The 24,254-nt window shown below is 42.3% G+C and overlaps 1 protein-coding gene across 1 annotated transcript; it reads left to right on the forward strand.

The window, feature by feature from the left end:
- Positions 1-6,178: 6,178 nt before the first annotated feature.
- FAM241A (family with sequence similarity 241 member A) lies at positions 6,179-22,862 on the forward strand. Its single transcript, XM_050973944.1, has 2 exons — positions 6,179-6,356; positions 19,145-22,862. The coding sequence occupies exons 1-2, from the start codon at positions 6,255-6,257 to the stop codon at positions 19,388-19,390; spliced, it is 348 nt and encodes a 115-aa protein (XP_050829901.1). The 5' UTR covers positions 6,179-6,254; the 3' UTR covers positions 19,391-22,862.
- Positions 22,863-24,254: the final 1,392 nt, after the last annotated feature.

The following is a 24,254-nucleotide window of genomic DNA, read 5'->3' on the forward strand; positions in this document are numbered from 1 at the left end:
TTGGTTCTTTCTGTAGTCTAGTTTTATATGCTCAGAATTGCTCAAAACCCTAATTCATCTGTCCACATGAGACTTAACACACATGCACACACAAACCCCCCCAAGCAGCAGCCTACTATTCTGGCCTGTCCTTACTTGCACTTGGACAAATGACAGCACATTAAGGAAAGCTAAGGGTTTATTTTAGCCAAACAAATTTTGCGTTATGAGTCCATACTTATTAAAGTACCCACGGGCTGAATATCCTTGTCCTTAAAACAAAAACACAACCAAAAAAAGGGCTTTTTTTCATGTAAACAAAAAGAGATTCTCAGTGGAGGAGAGCAAGCATAATTAAATATTGGGGATGAGGTCATAGATTCAGAGTGTGGGGCGTTCAGCACCAGTGCCTTATTAAGAGTTTTCCTCTCCCTTCTCTTTCTCATGCCTTGAGCCATTTGTTCCTGTTCCTATGACTCAAAGCTCCATCCTGGCTTCGTGGCAACAAAACTGTTTATGGGACTGAGCTAGGAATGATCACAAGCTCTTTGTCATGCTTGGCCAATATGTTTCTCTCCAGGCCCTCCAGCAGGGTTCTCCATGCACCTGCAGCTGTGGGAGGGCAATGGGCCACAGGGATGGATGAGGGAGGGACTTGTGACACTGGTGTGGTGGCACTGTAAAGATAAAGCATCATATTAATACCACGACAGATTTATTTCAGCTTCCAGATGAACTGAGAGAAAAGTCTTATTGCTATTGAACGCAGCAAAAAAAGGAACTGCAAAAAGAAAAGGGCTCTATTCCTGTGGAAAACTGCTGGAAGCACAAGAGCTTTGTGAATAGCAGCAAGCAGCAAACTGGACCTATACTTCCTACATCCTGAAGTAATAAATAAATAAATACCCTGCTGTGAATTTGGACTGTCTATACATTTTCAAAATATTTTTTGCCTGCTCTGAGCTTATACTGCAGCAGGGTAAATGCCTTTAAAAGGCTCATGGCAAGATAAGAAAATCAAAACTCACTTCTGAGGTGGTAGCCAAGAAGGAAGGTAATAAATCAGAAAATATCAGAGCAATTAAAGTAAGCAAATGTAAGTTTTAAAATTTTGTTTTGAAAGCCTACTAATTCCAATAGGGTGGAGGTAAATATTGATCATTCAAGCAGGCTATGCAGAAAATCAGCCTCTCATCAAGGATAATAAATTAACCTCACCTAAAACCAGAATGAAATAAAAAGGAAATTTTTAGACTTGATAGCCAGGAAAGAGCCTTTTGTCATATTTTTTATAATGTGAAATAATATCCAAGGGAAATGGCAGAATTTACTTGAAACGTTTAAAAAAATTACACTGGCAAATGCATTAGAAAAGGTACTACAGAAAACCACCCTGCAATGCCTAGGAGTGCTCCAGGTGACCTTTTGTAATGGAACTTCTCCATTACTGTTTTGCTTCTGCCTTTCTGAGCCTCTGTATATGAGCCCATGTATATTTTGCTTTGACCCTTAAATGAGATTTCATGATACATATCAACTGTTGGAGAAAGATATTGCTAATGTGAAGTGATCTTCAGTGTCCTTTTGTCATTATACATGGAAGAAAAAGGAACAAAATTAATTGTTTCATTTCATTTTTATTCAGTATCCTTTAATATATTTTCATGTTTTGAATTCCAATTTCTTCCAGTTCACTTTGTATCCGGTGCTGGAAAAGCCCTTTCTTGTATTTCTTAATATGCTTGAAGGATCTAAGGAAATTACAAAATTTAACAGCTTTACTTCAAAAATCCATGTAAGAGCTGCAATGACCATCATAAGCTGCATGGTCATACTGGACAAATTGTCTGCGAGTTTAGAGAATTTACTTATATTAACATCTGGAATATAAAGTAGATAAAACCCATCAGAGAGTTTGAAATGTTCCATTCATCAGTAAATCCATTATACTGTATAAAACCACATTGACCTTTTACCAGTTATGACAAAAGTTTCCATTAACCGAGCTTTAAAGAACCTCTGTTTTTTCCAAGCCTTTTAATATTTAGATGAACTCTGGAGATTGAAAAGATTTGGATTAAACTGTGCAGTCAGCAATCTGAGTGAATCTCATACTCAAGTCAGCTACATCTGTTGGATGCATATAAAGAGGGGGAAAAAGTTTTGGTTGGTTTTTTTCAGGTTTTTTTTTCTGAAGTTCTTAACCACATATTTATCAAAGGAAGTTAGCCGAGTTGCCACCAATAGGAAGTGGCAGGTAGCAAGCAGGTGAGAACTCTGGACATCCACTATATCTAATTCCTGTTCCTTCCAAGTCTCCACCAGGATGAGTTTTGTGTTGGGAATAACTCCAAAGGCTTGGTCTGGAGCAGATGGAGGCACACAGACTTGTGTCTGTTGAATTGGCTGGTTTATGGTGCCTGATTTTAGGCTGGTGGTGGCTGTTCATGCCAGCTTTCTACCAGCTGGGAGAGAGGACACAGTGCCTGCCCTGGGATAAGACTTTTATACACAGTGCTAATCCATCAAAAATGTTTGACCTGTTTGAACCAGGAAGGAGTCTGTATGCTACATGGTGATTTCCTTTTTGATCTGGAATTAAATGGCCAAAACCTGGTTTTGTTTTATCGTCAAACCACAGCCTGCACTCTGGCAGGCTTCAGCTTTGCCTCCGTGCCCTTAGGCAGGTAGCTGGGATGGGCAGGTCCTGAGGGCAAGAGCAGCTGATGTCCCGAGAGAGGGGGCTCACTACCTTGGCCATGACAGCAGCCTAAGAAGACATAACTGAATGCCATGGGCATGAAAATAAAAGTGCAGGGTGAATGGGATACCTTTCCCTGGGCAACAAGACCAAGAGAAGCACTCTGTGTGACTCAGCTGCATGTGATCCCTGTGGTAGCACGGCACTCTGCTGCCTTTAAAATACTGCTCTCATTACCCAACTGCACCCAGGATCAGGAAGTCTCTGAACCTCAGACTACTGGAAGCCACAAGAATACTCTCAAGAAGTATCACTGCAGCATCTGTTACTCTCTCCCCACCATCTACTATTGGCTTTTGTTCAGACCCAAATAGAGGGAGTTTAGTCCCACTCATTCCAGCTCTGTCTGTGGTTTGCAGCCTAGAGTGGTGTTTCAGCAAGGCCAGAGGGCTCAGCCTGTCCTGCCTCTCAGCAAAGCTGCAGCGTTCAGTCTTCCTTCAGCTGCAAGCACCTGTTTTTCACAAAACCCCTTTAATTACAGAGTTTTAGCATGAGCTTCTGACTCTCCTTAGTGACCCCCAAATAACAGAGCTGTGCAAGGTGAGCTCTTTTTATTCCTTGGGAGATATTTTTTCTGTACATGTATTTACAAATCAACTAGAAGTTCTCCCATGCAAAACAATTATTTTGCAGAATCTGCCCTTCAGCTTCTATCTCTGCTTTTTCCTTTTTTTTTTTTTTTTTTTTTTTTGGCATGTTGCTTTTTTGCCTACCACTTAAATTACATTGAGATTTATCCTTGCATTTTCTAAAAGTATCACTCCTGGGAGAAGGTGCCACCAGAAGAAGGTCAGCTATGTGTAGAGGGCTTTGGGAGATGGGGAACTTCCCTCAGACAGTGATCTTGAAAGGAAAGTTGCTAAGTTGTGGGGATCTCTTTTGGTGACAGGTCATTCAGCTCGTGATTAGATCCTTATGAAACTACCAGGCACTTCCAAATGTCAGGAAAAAATCCAAATTTCATTAAGACAAAGGAGAAGCAATCAGAGCAGTTTGCAGCAGCTCAGCTACATTCACAGACCCAGGCACCAGTGCACAGAGTACATGAAGCCTCGAAAAGCTCACCTTGAGAAGAGCTAAAGGTTGCCATGTGAGCACTTGCTGTGAAGGGGAATGGGTTTCTTTAAAGTTAGTGAAGTTGCACAGGTTACAATGGTGAATGCATCCGAAAAGATCTCAGTGAGGGCTTCTGAATCCCTGTTCTTTCCCTGAGCACTGGATCTGTTATCCCAGAATTGCCTTCACATGTGGGGAGTGCCAGGGAGCCCGAGGCAGTTCCACTGCACTGAGTTGCTCAATGTGAAGAAGCAGTCAAAGGCTGCCAGCTGCAGTAGGAAGGAGTGTGGCTTTTTAAGAAACATGACAAACTTTCCTTTACTGCAGAATTAACAGAAGAATCTTTGTCTTCGGGGAGATAACATCAAACCAGTGGGACTGCAGATATGTGAGGAAGAAAGAGCAGCACCAAGCCAGCCAACATGTTTTAGTACTCCTGGCAGGATGATCACTGCTCCCCAGGAGGCAGCGGGGTCAGAGGCTGTGCTGTGAAGAACTGTGGTGGCCTCAGCATAAACTCTTTCTAAAAAATTTCTAATGCGTGTTTTTGCGATCCACAACCCAGCAAACGTTTATGGATGTAAATGTACTGAAAAGCTCACTGAAACAGACACCTAATCTATGCTTAAATTAAGACTTTCTCTTCCAGAGGGCTTTTACAGAATGTCGGTACTATGTGCGACACTTCATTTCTTCACAAATCGCCCACAGAGAAGAGAGCCTCAGGGATGTTTTACTACACTGCTGCTGAGCAGTCATATTGTGCACGGAGATGTATCACCACAGTGCCAGAGGATTTTTTCTTCTGTCCAGTAATTTTGCATGCCAGCAGGACTGGCAATAGTTTATGGTCATCATCTAAACAGTGTGATATTTCTTCAAGCTTCTCTCTGTTCCTAAGAAAAAATACTAACAAACAAATGGGTCATGGATGAGAGCTCTGCTCAAGCAGTTAGTCAGGCCTTCAGGGCAAACTGCTTTTGGCCACCCTGCACCTTGGGGAGCAGATTGGGCCAGTTGTTCCATCAGGATAAGGAGCCACAGCAAAGCAGGGCGGGCAGAGCAGTGGCCCAGTGCTCAGTCCCAGCTGTCCCTGGGCTGGCCCTCAGCCCCTGCAGCCAAACTGAGGGGACTGGCAAGTGCAGTGGCTTGTGTATTGCTTCCACTTATGAAGAACCTTTGCTTGTAGCCTGAAGGTGTGACTGTGCCACAGCACACTGAGTGGTTTTTGTGATGGTTTTAGGTGCGCTACAAAAACAGCTACTGCTGTTTATTGCCCAACAGTAATGACAGGAAAAGCAAACAGCAGGTAGAATAGCTCCAAATGACAGTGGGATCCACACCCAGCCACCAGAAAGCCATATAATATTAATCCAGATGTCTGATTTCCCCTGAATCCTGCTGTTAACACAACCTGTTAGCACCTCCACTAGTTGCTTATGGAAGGAAAACCGAACCAAGCAGACCTGCCACCAATAGTGCATGAACTGGATGAGGAGAAAAAATGCATAAGGACGACAACAGTGGTCCCACCACAGCTCGGGAATACCACACATTGAAATTCAGCTTCACTTTCAGACTCGGTCCTTCCTGCACTGTGGTGGACAGCACGGATCAGGCGGGCAGGGCTGGCAGGAGGGAGGGAGGGTGGTGCTCAAAGCGGGAGCCCGGCACGCCCTGTGTGCAGAGCCACTTCATTAGCGCAGAATCCGAGACTGCCTTGGAAATGAACTTGAGGGCCACTGAGTCTGTTAACCCAGCACTGCCAAGTTCACCACTGAGCCATGTTCCCAAGTGCCACATCTACACATCTTTTAATACCTCCAGAGATGGTGGTTTCACCCGGGCACCCTGTTCCAACGCCTGACCACCTTTTCAGTGAAGAATTTTTTCCTAAAATCCAATCTAAACCTTCCCTGACATTGTCCATACACTAAGTCTTTTTTTCGGGGTCTGCTGTTGCGTTTCCTTCTTCCTGGTGTTCATTAGTTCCTTTTAAAGAACAGAAGACACGATCCAAGCAGCTTCGGAAGAGCGAGGCCAGTGTTTCCTCTTTCCCGAGGGACGAACAGCGAATGCCACATCTCACACTGCCAAGAGCAGCCGTTCCTCCCCAGGGACACACCAACGAGGAGTGGTGCGAAATTAACGCTTTATTAACACCTGGCACTTCCTGCTTTGAACAAAAGCTTTAGAAATCGGGTGCTCGGGGCGGTTTATTTTTCGCTCCAACGAGCAGCAACCCCCGCCCAGCCCGAGGCGGGAGCCGGCAGCTGGAGGTTCCCCGCTCCGGGCCCCCCATCCCCGCGGCGGGGCCGCTGCCCGGGGCCGCCCCTCGCTCCCGCGGCGCCGCCCTCCCTCCGTTCCTCCCTCCGTGCCGCCGCTCCCCCGGACCCCGTGACGGCCCCGTCCCGCCCCGGCAGGCGGGAGCGCGGGCACTGCTCGGCGCGGAGCAGCCATGGGCTCGGCGGCGCGGCTCCCGCCGCCAGCGCCGCTCGGGGAATGCGAGCGGGAAGCGGGGGCGGCGGCCGCCCGGCAGCGGCGGCGCCCGGAGGAGCAGGTGGGTGCCCGCCCGTGAGGGGTCTGGGAGGGCCGGCCGCGGCTCCGGGGCTGCCTCCGCCGCCGGGCGACAACAGAAAAGCGACGACGCTTCTGATTCCTCTCCCGTGGCATTCCCGGTACAGCCCACCCGTGCGAGCCGCTCCCGGGTAACGCTCCATTGCGGCGGGGCTTATGCAACCTGCGTGGGGCTGCCCACGCCTGGTGCTGGGGTATCCCGCCAGTGGGCCCGCCTGACCCTCGTTCTCCCCTCCGGGACGCTTAGTCCGCCTGGAGGAAAATGGGAGCAGATGTAGAAGGGTAGTCCCGGCACGGCATCCCCATGTATCTCCCTGGAAATAACCAGGGTGCTCTTGCCATCCCCGGAATTCCCCCCGGTAGTTCAGCTCTTGTGTTCGTTCACTTGAGTATTTTAAGCTTTTAGTCTCTGTATATCTTAGGAGGCGTAATATACTGTAATTGGAGGAAAACACCAACTCTTTTTTTTTTTTTTTTTTTTCTGCTTCAGGATTTATATTTTTATGGCATGGAAGTGGGCTTTTTGCTTAGAAGCCGTTTTCCTATTGTTAGCTATAAACTGCCTTTCCAGGCACTCTTTTGTTTTGCAGACAGCATCGTCCCGGTGTTTAGACAAAGGCAGTGCTCTTAATGCACCTTTATTGATGTTTCGTTTAAAGGAAGAAAGAACACAACCTTTTTCATGCACAATAGTAGAATGCAATGATCTGCCCTGAAATGTCCTAGCACTCATTATTGAACAGGGGCAAACAGAGCTGCGGGAGCACATCCATAAGTAATTTCTGAATAGTTTTGATTGCATTAATAATTTTTTTAATATTCTTATAAGATGCTCTGCACTTAACCATAAATGAGCCATGTCACAGCTGAAATAGTTTAATATTGGACAGTGTCTGGTAGTACTTGCCTGACATGACATCTAGAAGCGGGCCACTCTGAAAGATTCTGGTACTTGAGAATTCACTTAGCCACATTTACGCCACGTTTACGTAAGTCAGAGCATCTTCTTCCCCCTTTCTCTAGAAAAATGGGGCAGAGCACATGCCCGAATGTAGGGTAAGGACAAATGCACCAAGGGAGGCTCAGAGTTCTCTTTGTGTCCACAAGCCCTCCTGCAGGATGTCACAGGAGACAAGTAAGGAATATTTGCTAGTTCTGGTTACTCTCCTTCCTGGAAAGAGAGCTTAAAAAGTTGCATCAGATCATCTCATGCATTACTGTTCTCAAACTAGTTGTAATTCCTTGCCAAGGAGCTTTCCCCTGCAGTTTACAGCTGCTTCTTAGCGACGGGTGTGTTGTAGTTTCAGGGGATGGTGCAGGCTGAAGCACTGCCTTCAGTGATGCCTAAATACATTTTCAAATGAATCTGGTACTGCTCGGGTGGCCACAGCCACACTTGGCTGACAAATTCTCTTTCCGCTTTTCTCAAGCACAACTAATGATCCTGGCCCTTTCTGACAAGTTGGGGTGTAACTATAGGATAGTAGAGATAGTAGAGATTCTAAATATGCTACAAGGAAAAAGGAGAAAATCCTTCCTGTTTGTTGGATATGTTTCACTGTCATAACACAGAGTAGTTTTTTGGCATACTGAGGTGCAGTCAGCTGGGAAAATAGTAAAGTAGATTTGGAAATAAGAATTATCACTTGCCTATATTTAACATACAGAGGGAATTAAAATATTGGATAAAGTAACAGTAAAAATAATAATAATTGGATAAATAAGCAGTATTATTTTATTTTTATGTGTAGGGAAGACATAAGGACACAAGGAGTTGGTGGTACCTACACTTGCTGCAAACTTTGACAGAACGTCTCACAATATCTTGTTCAAGAAAAGAACAAAGTTGTAGTTTGATTTGGAGGAGCTCTTCTGTCACCAAGCATTGTAACACTCTGTACTTTTTTTTGCTTTCTTGAGTGTGTTCAGTTTTCTCTTAAAATAATCCTTTTCTCCCTCCCTTTTTTGCTCTCATGGAGGAATTGTTGCTGACCTCTGCTGTTCCAGCGGGCAAGGATCCTGTTTCCAGGCTAGGTCCTTGTTGGAGTCTCCGGTGGAGGCCCAGCGCTGTCGCTGTGTTTGCTGAGGGTATTTGCACTGCCAACACAGACTCTGGTCCTCAGCCTGTGTTTTCCTGTTCCGTGCTCTCTCCTGAACTATGAACACGTGCACCACTTTAGTCATATGTGCCATGCGAAGGAAAGGAGTCAAAATCTGCTTTGCTGTTGGTATAAATTCTTATTTCTCTCATCTGGTGTGAAGTAAAGCCTGCATGAGAGAAAATCCTTTGGCCTTTTTTGAGAGGGACTTTTAGGTGAGGATCTGGGGCTTCAAACCTGGGTGTGATTTGGTTTTTCCCATTTACTGCAAAATAAACACAGTTTAATAAGTAATAATGAGTACACCCTTAATTTTTTATTTTTTTTTTTAGGAAAGAACACCCTGTAGGAAATAAATCCATTTAATGCCAAACCCTCTGGCTTTAATTTTTTATTGAAGCTTGTTATTGTGTCAGCACAGGCAAGCTTAATGAAATTATTGACAGGTATGTTTTTGTATGGAAGGTTACATATCCATACATTCCGAATGGATGAATATGTAACTACATGTTATACATAGCCTTTGAAATTCATTATTGCAATAGACTGTTGGATTACCTACTTCTGTGATTAGATTTGAAAGCTGAACTGGATGATAATTTGATTTGTATGCTTTGTAGGTTTGCATGCAGAGGTAATTATACCTATTTTAGTCTTCAGAGCACTGCAGGACATTGGTAGTTTCTTGGACCTCTCCTGTATTGCGGTGCTGGGGTTCAGAAGTAGTAAGTGAAAGCACCCAAAGATTCAGCTGCTCCTGAAGCCATGGGAGTAGGTTGCTCCTTTGCCCCTCAAGATCACATTTTTTTCCTAACTGTTGATAGCTATTAGTCAGACACATAAATTGTCCTGTATTTTCAACATCACTGGAGATAAGGACCTCAAACCTCCTTCTCTAACCCACTTCCTAAAATAGGTTAGCCACTGTTGCATTACTGCATTCTAATCTCATCAACACCTATGAATTAAACTATTAAATAAGAACAGAAAAGCATGAGTGTGTATTAATAAAAGTTGATGCAGAAGTCCTGCGTTTGCATCGCCTGCATCCTGCACGTGCCCTGCAGCAGGGCATGAGGTGGTGTTAGTGGGATGCACAGCCCCCTGTCTGTCTAGAGGGACTTTGAAGCCATGCTGTGTGTCACAGTGGAGCTCCTGTGGTTGCCTTCTGTACTGAGAGCTGTGGGCAGTTCCGTATCTGGGCAAGAATGGGGTTTAGTGCCTTGTAATCAAAGGTGAAGGCAATAAAAAAATTCCCAGTTGCTTCAATGAGGCCAGGATCTCCATGCTGGTTTGGTATACACGGAATCCATAGTGCTGTTCAAGTGTAGAAACCAAGGCTTCTAGAAAACGTTTAAGTTCAGAGTTAATACGAGATACTTGTATTTGCAAGTAGATCTATTAGCATAGACTATCACCTTTTCATTAACCTGAGTTTGTAAGCCTTTGGGATGTTCTATTATTATTCTGAACAGTGTTTTATGGCTGTAAGTGGAGTATTTTATCTTCTAATAGATGGCTTCAGATTTAGAGGTGCTGTTACAAAAGGGCTTTGAGAATTGAGAATTTTGTTGAGGAGGTATGAGTGTCTCAACTAAGTTCAAGCCGTGAACTTTTTGAATATCTTTACAGTATCACTAGTATTTCTCCAGAATGAGGAGGATGAGCAGAAACAGAACTAGAGAATAATATCAGTAGACCTGTGGTATGCCTTGTGTAAAATCTTTATCTTCCACTGTTGAGTGGTTGTGTGCTGTGTTGCTCAGAATGGTATAATTTCAGTCATAAGTCAGTAATGATCAAGAATTATCTAAAGTACACTTGTAAATGTGGAACTTTCAATGCCTAAGGCTGGAAACCTATTTCTAATTTTTTCTACACTGAGATAATCTGAAAATTGTAGGTTCTCCTGCTCACAGTTGTTGGAATTTGTTTCCAAAAGTAGTCATGCTTGACAAGGAGGACTTAATCCCAAATTTGTTCTGGCTCTACAGATAAATTAACTCTGTTGCAGAATTTGTAACTATAAAATAATAGATGATAATAACATTCTTTAAAACTTTATTAAGTTTTCTGGGGCTTAACAGCATTTGAAGAAAAAAACCCCAGCCGTTCAAACATACCTACAATATGTAGAACCTACAATAGATAGGATAATATGCTCTCTTTGAATGATGGGAAGATCCCATTTTCTTAGAGAAAAAAGTATTCTGGAGATAGAAGTGAATAGAAATAGCCTCTCTTTAAAAGACAAAATAAACAGCTGTTGCTTTTCAGCAAGCCAGTCCATTTGATACCACACTGAATGTACAGGGGTTGCAAATCTTTTTGCTGAGTCAAGCTGACCAGTTTTAGTAGGGGACCCTGATAAATGAAATCCAATGGAAATGAAATGTTGCAGGTGTAATGAAAAGGTGGATTAGACACTGCATTTGATCTAGCATCTATGTAAAATTACAGTACAGATGGGATCAAGTTTCAGGGACAGTAGCAGGAGCAGGGAGTATAAACAGCATCCTAAAGTGGGAGAGTGAGGCAGTAGATCTTGACATGGGGGCGAGCAGGTTTCCTCTCCCATGTACCCTCCTTTTGCCAGGTTCCTGTCTTTCACAATTTCTCATCTGGTGCTGTATTAGTGGGGAATTTACTCGTGAAATTATGGGAGATATTTTGTGTTTATCAAGAGAAGCCTCTGTTCCTTTTGAAGCTGTCTCTGTTCCACCCATACACAAGTTAAAGTATCTGGAAAAGCCTTTTCATCTCTTTAACACAAAACTTCTCCTGGTATTTCAGAGTTTGTTCCAGCAACTGTTGATTCTAAACTTGAGTTGCTGTAAAAGCTGACTGAAGGGATTCCGGAGCTGTTGCTTTTCTTATATTGTTGATGTTTCTATAGAAACATCTTGTCTCAATTTTATAAATTATTTCTAGATTCTTGCTGTAAAACGAATGTTAGCCCAAGCTTTGGTTTGCAATCTTCTGTTTAAACCTCCTCTAAGTATGTCACTTTTATTGGTAGCTGCTATAAACTACTTTTGGTATTAAGAATTTTTCTAGTTTTTTTGCATTTGCTTTTTTTTCCCCAGAGGAAGAAGTTAAACTTAGTTTTTTCTGTCTTGTTTTTCATCTGGAATTGAAGGGGTTTTTTTCCTCATTTCCAAATACATTGATCTTTTCATAGTTAAATATCAGATTAAAATTAGCCTAGAGAAATTAAGCTCATTGGTTGTTTGCGTTTTTTTTTTTTCTCCAGACAGTTGAAATTAATTTTGTTATCTTTGCAGTCTGTTGGCTCAATATCAAGATCTTTTTATGGGGTTAAATACTGATTGTTAATTTTATGCTAGCAAAGGATGCAAAGGAAGATTGGTCTTTTCCTGTAGTAAAGAGGAAGAAAATCAGAAGCATTGCCAAAAAATCATTTGCCCTTCTTGGGCAAATTTCACTTTCTTTTAATTAAGTGTAAGATATCTTTTAAGTACAAGAAAGCAGGGTAAGATCCTGATCGGGTGCCAGGTGTTACTAGTAATGAAACTGTTTTGCATGTGTGGAGGAGTAGGAAACAGACAGGTGGCACCCACCCAGCCAGGGCACCAGCAGGGCTTGTGCCAGTGCCCTGCAGTGGGGTGAGGCTGTGCTTTGCACAGAGAGGAGGCCACCAGCTGGGAACCTGCTGTTGGCTCCAAATCTCCAGAGCCTGTCCGTGGTAATCCACTGGGTGGTCATATGGCTGAGTACTAACAAGATTGGGTCATTCCTTCCCTCAGGACGTCCATGGCTGGCTACCCTGCTATTAAATATTTGTAGCTGCATGTTGGCTGGTGTGTCCCTTTCTGCACCCAAATAAGTTGGTCTCTTATTCTGGAGGGGAGAGAACTTGTGGTTTCTTCCATCGTGGTCTCTGTCATCTGCTCACTTTCTTCTCTTTTTTTTTTTTTTTCTTTATGAGTGGTCCTGAAGTATTTTCAGTTTCAGTTTTCATCTTCTGTAAAAGGTAATTCTGAGGCACTCTCTTCACAACATTAACATCCCAACTTAGTGAAAAATACTCCTATGTTTTTGAAAGTAAGCTTGTTCTTAAAGTCATATCTCACTGCCTTTTTTGACATTTAGGTGTCTGTGGGCTTCAGATAGCAGACACACCACCTGTTCCCTGGAGTAAAAATAACCACGACTGGAGTAAAATAGATAGTGAGCAGTTAAATACTGCAGGGAAAACTTCTTACTTGGGAAAAAAAAGAAATGTTCAGAAAAAAGAAAAATGTTCAGGGTGTGTAAATGTGATATCCCTGCATTTCTTTATTAGAGGGTTGGGTTTTTCTAAATATCTCATTCAGAAGTCATCTCTGCATTCTTTATTACAGGGTTTTTTTGATGTCTCATTTAGATGTAATTAAACACGTGCTTGCTATGGTGCTCAAAAGTGATTTCTACATAATGCGGAAATAATTCTCTTAAATATGCCATTCCTTTTCTTTCTTTTGTAACTGTATGTATGATGAATTGTGATGGAAGGCATGTCACACAATTTAGAGACGCTGCTACTTTGCTGTGTTGGAGGTGAACATTGTGTATACCTTTTGTGTCCTCTCTCATTGCCTTCTTTGCCCCGCAGCACTTTTTTGACTGTAAAATCATAAACTTTCTATGGAGAGTACTACATGGAGGGTAGCTATTTTCCCAATTCACTGGCATTTTTTCCTCCATTGTTGGAGTTCAGTGTTCATCTAATGCCCTTTCAGGCAGTAGATGCAAAAAAAGAGGCAGTTACAGACTTGTACTCGGTCTGGTGCTGTTGTTAAGTCTGTGGTGGGAATTTTTCAGGTTGTTTGAGCAAGAGAAGACTGTTGAGGTTTCTTCTTTTCATTAGTTATGACCAAATACAAGAATGCTACTTGTTTTGCTTGAATGGATCTTCTGCCTTCAGAGTGGTTGAATGGATTTTTTTTTTAACATCCTGAATCTTCATGTGGAGCAGGTTCCCTGTGTTCATCTATTCCCTCTTCCCACAAAACAAAGGCTTTTGAACTTTATCCAGTTATTTCAATCAAGTCAGTTACTTGGCAGGTCTTTCCCACACACACAAAAATCCCAAACTAAGCACACCATCTCAAGATTCTTAGGCTAAGTGTGGAAAACTGTGGATCAAGCTGCTGCTTCAGCAGATGAAATGCCTGGAAAACCATAACTGTGCCACATGGCCACATCAGGGGTGGGTTAAACTTCTGGTTACTTTAGAGCTGTTCAGTCCTCCCAGCAGAAAAAAAATAAATGTTAAATCTGTGCTCCCATGCTCTTTTTGATTAGACACATGAAAATCACTTCCCAAGTGTGTAGGGAAGTTATTTTTGTAGTTTTGTGTCCCTCTTGGATCCATTTGTGTTCTGCATCCTCCACAGGCCTGGCAGACTTTCTTGGTGTGATCTGCAAATGATCAGGGGCAGGAAGTGTGTGCTCTCAGCAGTTTGAGGGGAAGGACCATAAACTGGCTGCATTACACACAGGAGATGCAGACAGGGATCAGTCATAGGCCATTGGGAAGAGTTCAGTGCTAACTTTATCCTTCTCTCCCAGGGAATAGCATATGACTCACTGCAAAGATGGCTTCTTTCTGGGGGCAGGATGTTCTGATGGGATCTCATGTTTCACTGCCTGGTCAAAGCACCCTTTGATAGGAAGGGGTAAGCAAGAAAAAGATTGTCCTGTCAGGCTGGTGTGGAGCAGCCTCTGCTCGTGACATACCATGTGTTTTCCTGAGTTGAGGAAGCAGGGAGTTTCAGTGAAGTTTGCCATAAGCCGGGGTAGTTAGTGGTCAGAACACAGGGAATTTTGTGTTGTGTTGATGACAGACATAACTGGAAAAGCCACAACCGGATGTTAGTTGGGTTCAGTAGGATGAGTAGGACTTTACCTTCTTTGTTGTTTTAAAGCTAGTCAAGGAGAATATTCAGTGACATGGGGGATTTTCTTCCAGAAGCACTTCAGGGATGTAGGAGCATCAGCTGTTCTGGAAGCAGACCGAACTTGGCACTGAGGTCCGCTGTGACCTCCTTGTAGGGTTTCATTCTGAAAAAAGATGATTTTATGGCATCCTGCATCGCATCTGTGATGGCCTGTCATGGTTCTCCTTGAAGCATCAAAGCCCCTAAGCTATTTGACCTTAACAGAGGGGAAAACTTTGTTCAAGGTTTCAGTATAAAAGCTTTTCAAGTCAGATCTTTTCAAAAGATCTTCAAGTTCTTTCTGCCAGTAAGCAGAAGGAAGCGTGGCTTTGCTGATGAAAATCTGCCATTTTGAATAGGGAGGGAAATTTTAAACCACCAAACATCTGAAAAGACCAGAGGAAATGGAGTGGTTGATGGGAACCTGCAGGTACCGATGGCTTTGTGAAGGATATTGTTTGTGCATGCTGAGCAGTGGAGCGGATCAGATGTTTCCTTTTCTCTTCTGTATGATGACTCTGGTTTTCACTTTAAATAATTTAAAAAAAAATTAGAAACCAAATATAAAATTAAGTATGGAGTGCTGTAAGTGCTAGAGTCTCCAGCACAGGAAAGACATGGACCTGGCTGGAGTCCAGAAGAGAGCCATGAAGGTGCTCAGAGATGATGAAGATGCATCCCTCCTGTTAAGACAGGCTGAGAGAGTTGGGGCTGTTCAGCCTGGAGAAGGCTCCAGGGAGCCATTATAGCACCTTGCAGTGCCTAAAAGGAGAGAGTTGGAGAGGGACTTTTTACAGGGGCATGTAGGGATAGGACAACAGGGAATAGTTTCAAACTGACAGAGGATAGATTCAGAAATCAGACTAAGTCATCCCAGTAAGTCTAAAATAAAATTATATTGATGTAAAATTAATTTAAATTACAGTAAGAAGTAATTCATTACAATAATTTGATAAGAAACAGTAGTTTAGGAAACAAATGCAATCACCATTTCTAATACGTTCTGGTTTAGACTTATTCACTTAGGAAAGCCTCATTCTTCTTTCTCCTTCAGGAATAGTACCATATGTGTATATTTGGTGAGTGTCTTTCAGCCAGTTGTAGGAAGGAGGGAAGAGGATTCTTGTCTGGGAGGCAGTGCTGCTGTTCCTCTCTTTTCAGGAGATATTTTGGGCATATATTAATCTATATTCATCCATCTAGATCTCTGGCTGCACTGCTGTTCCCCAGTCCCTCTGAATTTCTTCATCACTCCTGTGTTTCACAGAGTGAGGAAAGGCAAACAAATGAGTGAAGTGGCCCTCTCTTACATTCCCTCCTGGACTGTAGCAGATGAAGTCTGGGCGTGCCCCCTGCATGGCACATAATTAGGAGGAGAAGAGCAGCTGGGAAAAGCCTGGAAAGCGTGTTTTCTCTGGGGCTAGTGCAGATCAAGAAATTCCCTCTGCTCCCTCCTGATACACAATCAATTCTTAAAAGTTACAAAACCTAGGCTGGGATGTTGAATTTTAAAACAGCAACTTTGAAACAGAAACTTCTGCTTTTACAGGAGGAAGCTTTGGTTTTGCAGAGGCAAGGGGGTGGGATGCTTGGAATGGGTACATTTCTCTCTCCACATTTTGTCTGTTATGGTAGTGTCTGTCTAGCTTCAGGCTGATTCAGCAAGATTAGTATGAAAATAGCCCTATGAAATTAGTTCAGTAAAAATTCAAGAGTCAGCTGGGAACTGTGTGTTCAGTGAAGACAGCCAATTTCTAAAATTGTTTAGAAAAATATTTTTTGTCGGAAAAAAAATTTAGTTCTGAGATTATGAGTTTAGAACTAAGGCACGTATATGGGGCTGCATGCCATTTTACTGTTGTGCTGAAAGTTAGAGAAATTCTAGCTGCAGTATTAAAGCTTATGTATTATTCCTTAGCAATTTGGAGTATTGTAACATTACTGGCATTTGCCATAATCCTATTTTAGCTACACCTCTGAAGAAATGTATTTGTCTAGCATGTGAAATATTACACAATAGTGAAGAAAAATATGCCATCAGTGTTTCGTGACTGATCATCTGTTCTCAGCTTCATTGCTTATTGCTGAGTTGCCTGAAGCAAGATATACTTAGCCTGAATTAACTGAAGCAGACTTTGAAGTCTTGAGAATTTCCTTGATCGTTTTGAAAGGTTTTGTAAGCTATTGAAAAATATTTGGAAAAATAACTTGACACTTGTTGTGTAGCTAAACATACACTTGTCAGTCTCTGTGCCTGGCAGCTCCCTGTGTCTAATCATTTTAGAATCCATGAATTTACCCTTGTTTTAGAAGGTGAGGGAGTGGTAATGAAAAAATGAAAAATACCTGGACAATTGAAGTGAGGTGGAATTTGCTGTGTTTGTTTAAGAGACAGTATGTAACTTCTTGCCATTAGCTTATCGAAGCAAGCGGGGCTGCAAGTGCAATCCTGAGTCCTACAGCTCCTCATGCCAGGGAAGGCATTGTTGGCATGGACACGTGTGGGTAATCCTGCTTAGCCCAGTGGGAGCTGCAGAGGACCTGCAGACCTGTGCCTGCTGGCAGCCTCCTGGCCAGTGCTGCACTTGCTCTGTGTGCAGGCTTCCAGGACCTTGCTGAGTACCACTAACAAGCCAGGGGTAAAGAAGCAATGTGCATGTTTTCCCCTTCCTGCTTGCCCTGGCCATGGCTAGAAAATGTAGCGATTTCTCAGCTGTTCTCTCAGAAGTGGTCTCTGCACTGCTTGATGTGAGCTGTGCTCTGATCCTCTCCACCATCATCTGTCACATGCTCCCTCTGGTCTCTTCATGCAGGAAGCAAATAAATTTATTTTCCCTTCCCAGCACAGCCCTTCTCTTTTCCCCTAGTTGCTGGGGATAAGTATAGATGATCAGTATAGATGTAAGCTGGCTGTTTGTCTCCCTGTGCTCTTTGGGAATGGAGGGATAAGAGTTCCATTGTGTTCCCAGCCCTGCCAAGTTTACAGGGGCTCACAAGAGGCTCTGCTTTTCTAGAAGAGACTGATCTTGAAATATTTGGATTATTGGTGAGTCAATGTTTCTTTGAATTAAATAAAGCACAATTAAAGCTAATATGCTGAAGAAAATCCAGTAAAGGGGAAAAAACAACTTGGGCCTGCAAAGGGGGCTGGAAAGAGGCAGGCAAGTGTCTGTACATAACCTCCAGTACTGCAGTTCTCCCCACTCAGGATGTTCTGTAGAACCACAGAAAGAGTGAACAAAGTATTAGTTATGAATTTAGTTATGAACACATTACTATTTAGGCTTTCTGCACCTGCCCCTTTATGGGATTCAGTAAAGTTTAAACCAGACTCTTTATGAGTAAGTAAATTTAAAAAAGAAAAAAAATCCTGGTACTTTCAGCTGAGGAGCTGTTGGGTTTTTTTTGTTTTTTTGTTTTTTTGTTTTTTCCAGCAGCAGCTCTTGGGCTTTACCCAGAGCATTCAGTCAGCAGGTTCTGCATGGTGGCCTAAAGTCTGACCTGGAGAAACAATACTGGCTTCTGCTGGTCTTTGCTGTATGTTTTTCTGTAAGAATGGTAATTCACTTTATTATTTGCTCTCTAATGGAGAGCCTGGCACTGCTGAGAAAGGGAATTTCTGTTTCTCTACCAAGACCATGCCATGAAAGAAGGGATGCAGAATAGTATTCATCCTTGAAGATGGAGCATGTTTGCTTTGAATCTGGGAGTTGACTAATTGCACATAGAGCTTGTGGGCAATTTGTAGGACCTATTGATCAGTCAACTGAATTATTTATGAGCACCTGCTGTATGTGTTTTCACTGATGCCTAATGGAAGCATTAGAAGACTCCTGTTCATCATCTTGAAAACATGTTTGCCCTGTCATACCCTAACACAAGGCAATAAGGTTTAGTGCAAAGAATCTGTGGACACTGAGGAAGAGAGATGGGATCTCAAACTCTAATCTAGTTACAGTTCATATGGTGAAACATTCCCGTTTTCTGTGGTAATATTTACTTACCTGTGGCATCTTCATTTAAAGATGGATCTCTGCCTTCCTGTGCATTTGCTCTGCCATTTTTTATTTCAAAAAAAGTCCAGAACTAGTTTCTCCTTCCCTTTGCTTTTTCATACCACCACTTTGGGTCTGTCCTTGGGTCTGTCTTCCTTTGCCTAACTTGTATGGCTTCTTACACCAACATTGGGATAGATGTTTGTCAGTTTCCTGGTCAGATCCAGTGCCCTTCTTTCAGCAGTGATTAGCAGCCCTTCAGTTCCCTGGCCTTCAGTGCAAAATTCTTCATAGTTCATGCTTAATAATTTGTTATCATTCTCGTAGTCCTGGAGATGTTCTGGAAATAGTTCAGCCAAATCCCCTCCCTAGAATTAGAGACATGTCATTCCATTGTGGTTGCCCTGACAACCACAGGCAGGTTGCACAGACAGGTAAGATGTATGACCTGCAGGAGAGCTTTACACCTCCTCTAGAGTGGCATCTGGATGGGAGGGAGGCTGTAATGTATTTGTAGCACTACTTCAGATGTCCCAGGTTTGGACAAATTACATCCTTAGCATTGCACCAAGGTCACAAGTTATGTAGCATTTTCAATCTCTTGATTGAAGGAGTACATTTATTGCATGTGTATCTTAGTTTTATGCATTCAGATAGAAACAGATGAGAGACTTGTTCAGAATCACAGTAATAAAATTGTACAATGTATTTCCTCTTTTTGTCTTGTTCCTGCAGGTCCACCAAGAGCAAAGGAACCACGCCACGGAACCTGTAATAGATGACTACAAAAAGATGGGGACTCTGTTTGGAGAACTCAACAAAAGCCTTATCAGAATAGGCTTCACAAGGATGTACTTTGGAGAACGGATAGTTGAACCCGTGATAGTTATATTCTTCTGGGTTATGCTCTGGTTTCTTGGCCTACAAGCTCTTGGACTGGTGGCTGTTCTGTGCCTTGTCATTATTTATGTACAACAGTAAAATTTTATAAATATTATTTGGATGACATATTTCAACACTGTCACTATGTCAGTGGATTTATGTGTTTAAGTAAATGGGTGGTATATCAAAAGCTGCAGTGCTTCAAATTGCTGAACTTCTGATGAGGGGGACTAAAATTACATTTTAAACCAAATCAGCACTGCCCTACTACATCTTTTACGAGGAAGACAGGAGATATGTGTAATGTAATGGTGTGAAATGTACTGTTTCCTGCACTCTTGGGGCCTTAGCCAAAGGACTGGCTTTTCATTTTCCCTTCCACTCTCCCTATGATCTTGCTTTGTATAGTGAAAATTTCATATCTACTTTTCAGAGGACACTTGGTGTGAGTGCTCTGTTTCACTGCTGGGAGGGCTCATGTGCTGTTTGTTCCCTGAATCTGCATAATTTGTTAGTGTTTTGCTGAAAACTTAAATCTGGGCAAGGGAGATTTGGTAACCCGCCTGCATTTGTAAGATGAGTACAATTTCCAGACACAAAAGCAGCTTTGGGTAGTGTAGTTTATAGTAAGCTCTCCCCCAGGAAACAAGCTGTACCACCAAAATGCCCTTTTACTAATATTAGTGACATCACACAAGACTTCAGCTGTTGTTCAGGAGAAATTGCAATCCTACATTGGCCAAGGGGTCTAGTGTAGCACTGCCTTGTTTTTTGGAAATGTACTCAGCTCCTGCTGCTATTTTTCTTCTTTTATTTTTTGTACTTGCTCTTTCCCCCAGCCCTCCTTCTTAAGATAAATATTTGGATAATTCATGGAGTTTGTAGGTAGTTCCAGCTGCAGTGTTGGACACTTGCCATTCCAGACAGCATGAATGTTGTCTGCTTCCTCTGGGTGGTGTGTCAAATGGCTGAACAGCCAGATATCAGACCAGATCTCTCAAGGCTTCCCACATTTGCTGCAGTGTGGGCCCACACAAACTAAAGCTTTGTTCACCTAAGCCAACTGGACCTGTTTCCTCATGCAAGGCAAGAATGGAGTGGAAACCAGGTGGTCATTTTGTTTAGTAGTCTTTACTGGTTCCTTTCCATACTAGGCAGCAAAAATGCCTACCTATAGGTATATGTCATGGGCCACACAGCCTAGAGAATAGGTTATATAGATTCAGGAGTGGTGCAAAATTCACTCAGCTCCCCAGTAGCAACCCCAGGGGTGTGCTGGGTATTTCCAAGTTCTCTTCTCCTGAAGAGAAACAGAAAAATGGGACAGAATCTTTACTGCTTATACTTTAATACTACTGCTGAACAGGCTACCAGTTCAGTATTTGTTGTACATTACTCTTAGCAAGAAACTTAATTGCAAAATTGATTTCATCTGTGGTAGAGTGAAATTACATATTTGCTTAAAGAGATGTAATAGGAGATATGAAATTTACAGAAAATTACATTTTGCAGTGACTTTTTTTCTAAATTTTTTTTTCAATAAACTAGTTGAAGATGCTGACTTATTCAAAGACTTTTAAAGTTAAGGGAGGGTTCTCTATAGTCCCATTCCTGCAGCTGGATTCTCAAGTCCAGCTTTATGCATGGATTATTTTTTCTGTTAGGCTGTTTCCAGGACTCCTGTACCCAGTTCTTATAGAGTTTCCTGTTAGGAAAATAATTGTTATTTAGGTGATCATAAAAGCCCAGCTCCTCTAGAGGCTTTTGTACTGAAAGGCCATCACTAGATGTGTCTCTGTGCTTTTCCAATGAACAAGTAGTATCCTTCTGAGGAGGCAGGTCACCTCTCTTCATCTTCAGATGACCCTTCATGTGGATTCAGGAGGCTCTGCTGGACCAGCAGGACTGCAGGGCACTGGACTGATGCCCAGCTGTGTAGTTAGATGGCAACCTGTGTTGATTGGCACCTGGTTAAATAGTTCTGCTGGTGGCAGGGAAACCTTGTACAGCAAGTACAGGCTGAACTCAGAGCCAGGAGCTCTGTACCCAGAAGTGCCTAGGGCTAAGCTTTGGGTTTGTTTCAAGTCCCCTATAAGGAGAACATCTGTTTTCATCTTAGCAGATGTGTATAGATAGAATGATGGGGTTATGTGTTTTCTCCTCCTGTACAAGGGCTGTATTACAAAAGCATCCTGTTGTTAAAAGTAAAAAAAAAAAAAAATCCTTTCTTTCTTCTCACAATGCAGTTACTGTACAGAGGATCTCATCTAATCCTCTTCATCCCATGGGAAAAAGTGTATCTGTGCTACCCTTTTTGCAGTAGTTCTGTTGTGTAAAGGTGCTGTGCTGTGAGATGGCATGTGGTATTTCCTTAAAGTGGTGATTGTGCTCTGTACATAAGGAAGGGGGAACAGTGAACCATGGGTGTGACCAAGGGCTTCAGTGAGGACATTGTATATGCATGTGACCTTTCAGTGGGAGCAGAACTGTGACTGTTGCACTCATGAATTCAGTTCAGTTGTTTGTTCGATGTTCATGTTTGTGTACTCTGGCAAAAGGTAGGGTAGCTTTGGGGCTGATACTGTGTTTAGTGGATGTCTTAAGTGGTTTCTCTTAAGGGTAACTATGTCTTGTCCTTTACAGAAGTTTTGCATTTTTAACAACCTGAAAAAACAGTGCTAGTGGTGTAAGGTTGGCTGAAAAAGGAAAAAGAATGCATTGCATGGATAATCCCCCTCTCCTGTTTGGTTTCATACATTCCCTTGTATATAAATTTGTACTGAAATGTCTGTCCTAAATGTTGTGCTATTACTGTACTATCCCACTCTCATTTGCAGGGAAGGCAGGAGGAGCTAAGGAAAAAGGGGAACTGGGATAGAATCAGACATAGAGAGTGGAAAGTGGAATGTGGTGAAACGATGCATATGTGTGTCCAAAGAAATCTGATCATAAATGTGTGCCACAAGTGAGGGGGAAATGGGTGAGCAGTCCTTGCTTGTGTTCTTTATTCCATCCAGACGTAGTAGGAAGGCAAAGGAAGCACCAAATGTTCAAAAGACGTTCCTAATTTTAAAAGCAGGAGGTTAATTTTTTAAAAGAAAAAAAAGGCAATTTCACAGTTGTCTGTATAGTAAAAATTGATAATGTTATTTATGCTGTTACATATTATTATTATTATTATTGATAGAACTAAAAGCACCTTTATGCATCTGTGTGTAGGACTGTATGAAAGAATTATGTCCCTTAAATCTGTGTTAAACAACAACAAACAATATAATTCCTGTTGGCCAGTGTGGCATTGCAAGCATTTTACAGAACCTCCATTTTTTTAAGGGATGGACTCTTCAGTGCTGTTTCATGGCTGCCAAATGCATAAATGATCGAAAGAATGTGTACAGAGAAGCTCTGCACAGGAGAATCTTGGAGAACCCTGTTGGCGCTGAAACATCATCACATCAAAACTGTCCATATAAAAAAGAAAAATCTTATTTCTTAAAAACTCTGTATTGAATGAATCCTATGGGAAGCACTTTGTTACTCTTTCTAATAAAAAGTATTTCCATCAATGAGATCTGTGGATTCTTTGTGGTGCTTTGTTCAGAGTTACTTGGGTCCTTTCAAAATGTCATGGTAGGCCCAGATAAAATAGGGCAGTGTTCAGATATCCACTGAAATCACTTAACTTGCAGCTGGTGGAGAAAAAGCTGCAGCACAAGAGCAGAGTAAACTGCATCAGGTCTCTCTGGTTGTATGCAGCAAGTTATGCTAACCTAGAAGAAAATAAATAGTAGAGCTAGATGTTAACAAATAATGGCAACGTTATGGTGTAAAGTAGCTTTCACTTCACGGCGGATCTCTTTTGCATCCAGAGCAGCCTGGATGGAACCAGACGGAGTCAGGGGTGTGAAAAATCCTTTGAAGTGACAATTGCCATGCCACAGAAAGTTTTGGGTGTTTTCAGTTGTTTTTTTTTTTTAGTCACACATAGAACATTGTGTGGTTCAAAACAAATCTACAAGATGTTTTGGTTTGCTTCTGCAGATCAGAAAGGTGTTCATTCTGCCACATCCAGCAGACACTTCAGTGTACCTGTGTTGCTCAGGATGCTCAGTGAGTTAAGGAGTTTATGTTTTTTTAAAGTAGCAAAGTTGAATTTTGGTCCTTTGAACTCTTACTGAATGTGCACAAAAGAAATAAGGTTCATTCCTGAATAAATTCAAGCCTTCAGGTTTTATTTCAGTTCAAGTATCTTTGTCAGGCCTTTTATAGGGTGCATGCAAATTCAGAACAGCCTGGCTTTGACTGATTCTTTCCATCCTGAGCTTTACTCTAGGGTTTAGGAACTTCTTAGCCTCTCCCCTCTGCCAGAACTGGCAGCTTTATCTGCTTTGTCCATTCCTCCTTTAACTCTGGCATTTCCTTCTCTAGGGGTCACTTTTAAACAGTCTTTCTCTGTGCCAAAGGTTCAGGCTTTTTCATCATTCAGTCTTATTTAAAGCCACCTAGACAGAAAATCTATTTTCAGATTGGTGTTTTGTTTGTTTTACTGTGTGCCTGCTTAGCACCAGTGGGGGAAAAAAATAGAGGATTTTTAAAAGAGATGTGTATGCTGTTCAGTCACTTCTCTTTTACAGTGCTTTTCTTCTGGTTTAGATGATGGTTACCAAACTGTGGTTTGCAATCACCAAAGAGAGCATTGCAAGTGTGCAGGGTAAGGAGCTGTTGGGAGGCTGGCAGCAGGATTTTGAGACTAGAGAGGTCAAGCAACATGTGGCTTAGGGTTGTTTCAAGCTTAAACAGGTAGGTGGACTTGTAGCTTCCCTTCACTCCTGCCAATGCCTTGGTTGTTCCAGGAATTTCTCAGAATGCATATAAAATCATCAGTGTTCTTCTGCTGAAGGAATCTCACTCTGGAGAAAACTGAGCTTTCACCAGTTCTGTTTTTCACAGAGGAGCCAAAGGG

The sequence above is a fragment of the Serinus canaria genome, chromosome 4, assembly GCF_022539315.1.
Source record: "Serinus canaria isolate serCan28SL12 chromosome 4, serCan2020, whole genome shotgun sequence".
Lineage (NCBI taxonomy): Eukaryota > Metazoa > Chordata > Aves > Passeriformes > Fringillidae > Serinus > Serinus canaria.

Bases quoted from the DNA above. Each gene is read 5' to 3' on its own strand.
- FAM241A (XM_050973944.1), top strand. From the start codon at position 6,255: ATGGGCTCGGCGGCGCGGCTCCCGCCGCCAGCGCCGCTCGGGGAATGC. The intron at 6,357-19,144 runs GTGGGTGCCCGC...TTGTTCCTGCAG, and splicing joins GGCGGCGCCCGGAGGAGCAG to GTCCACCAAGAGCAAAGGAA.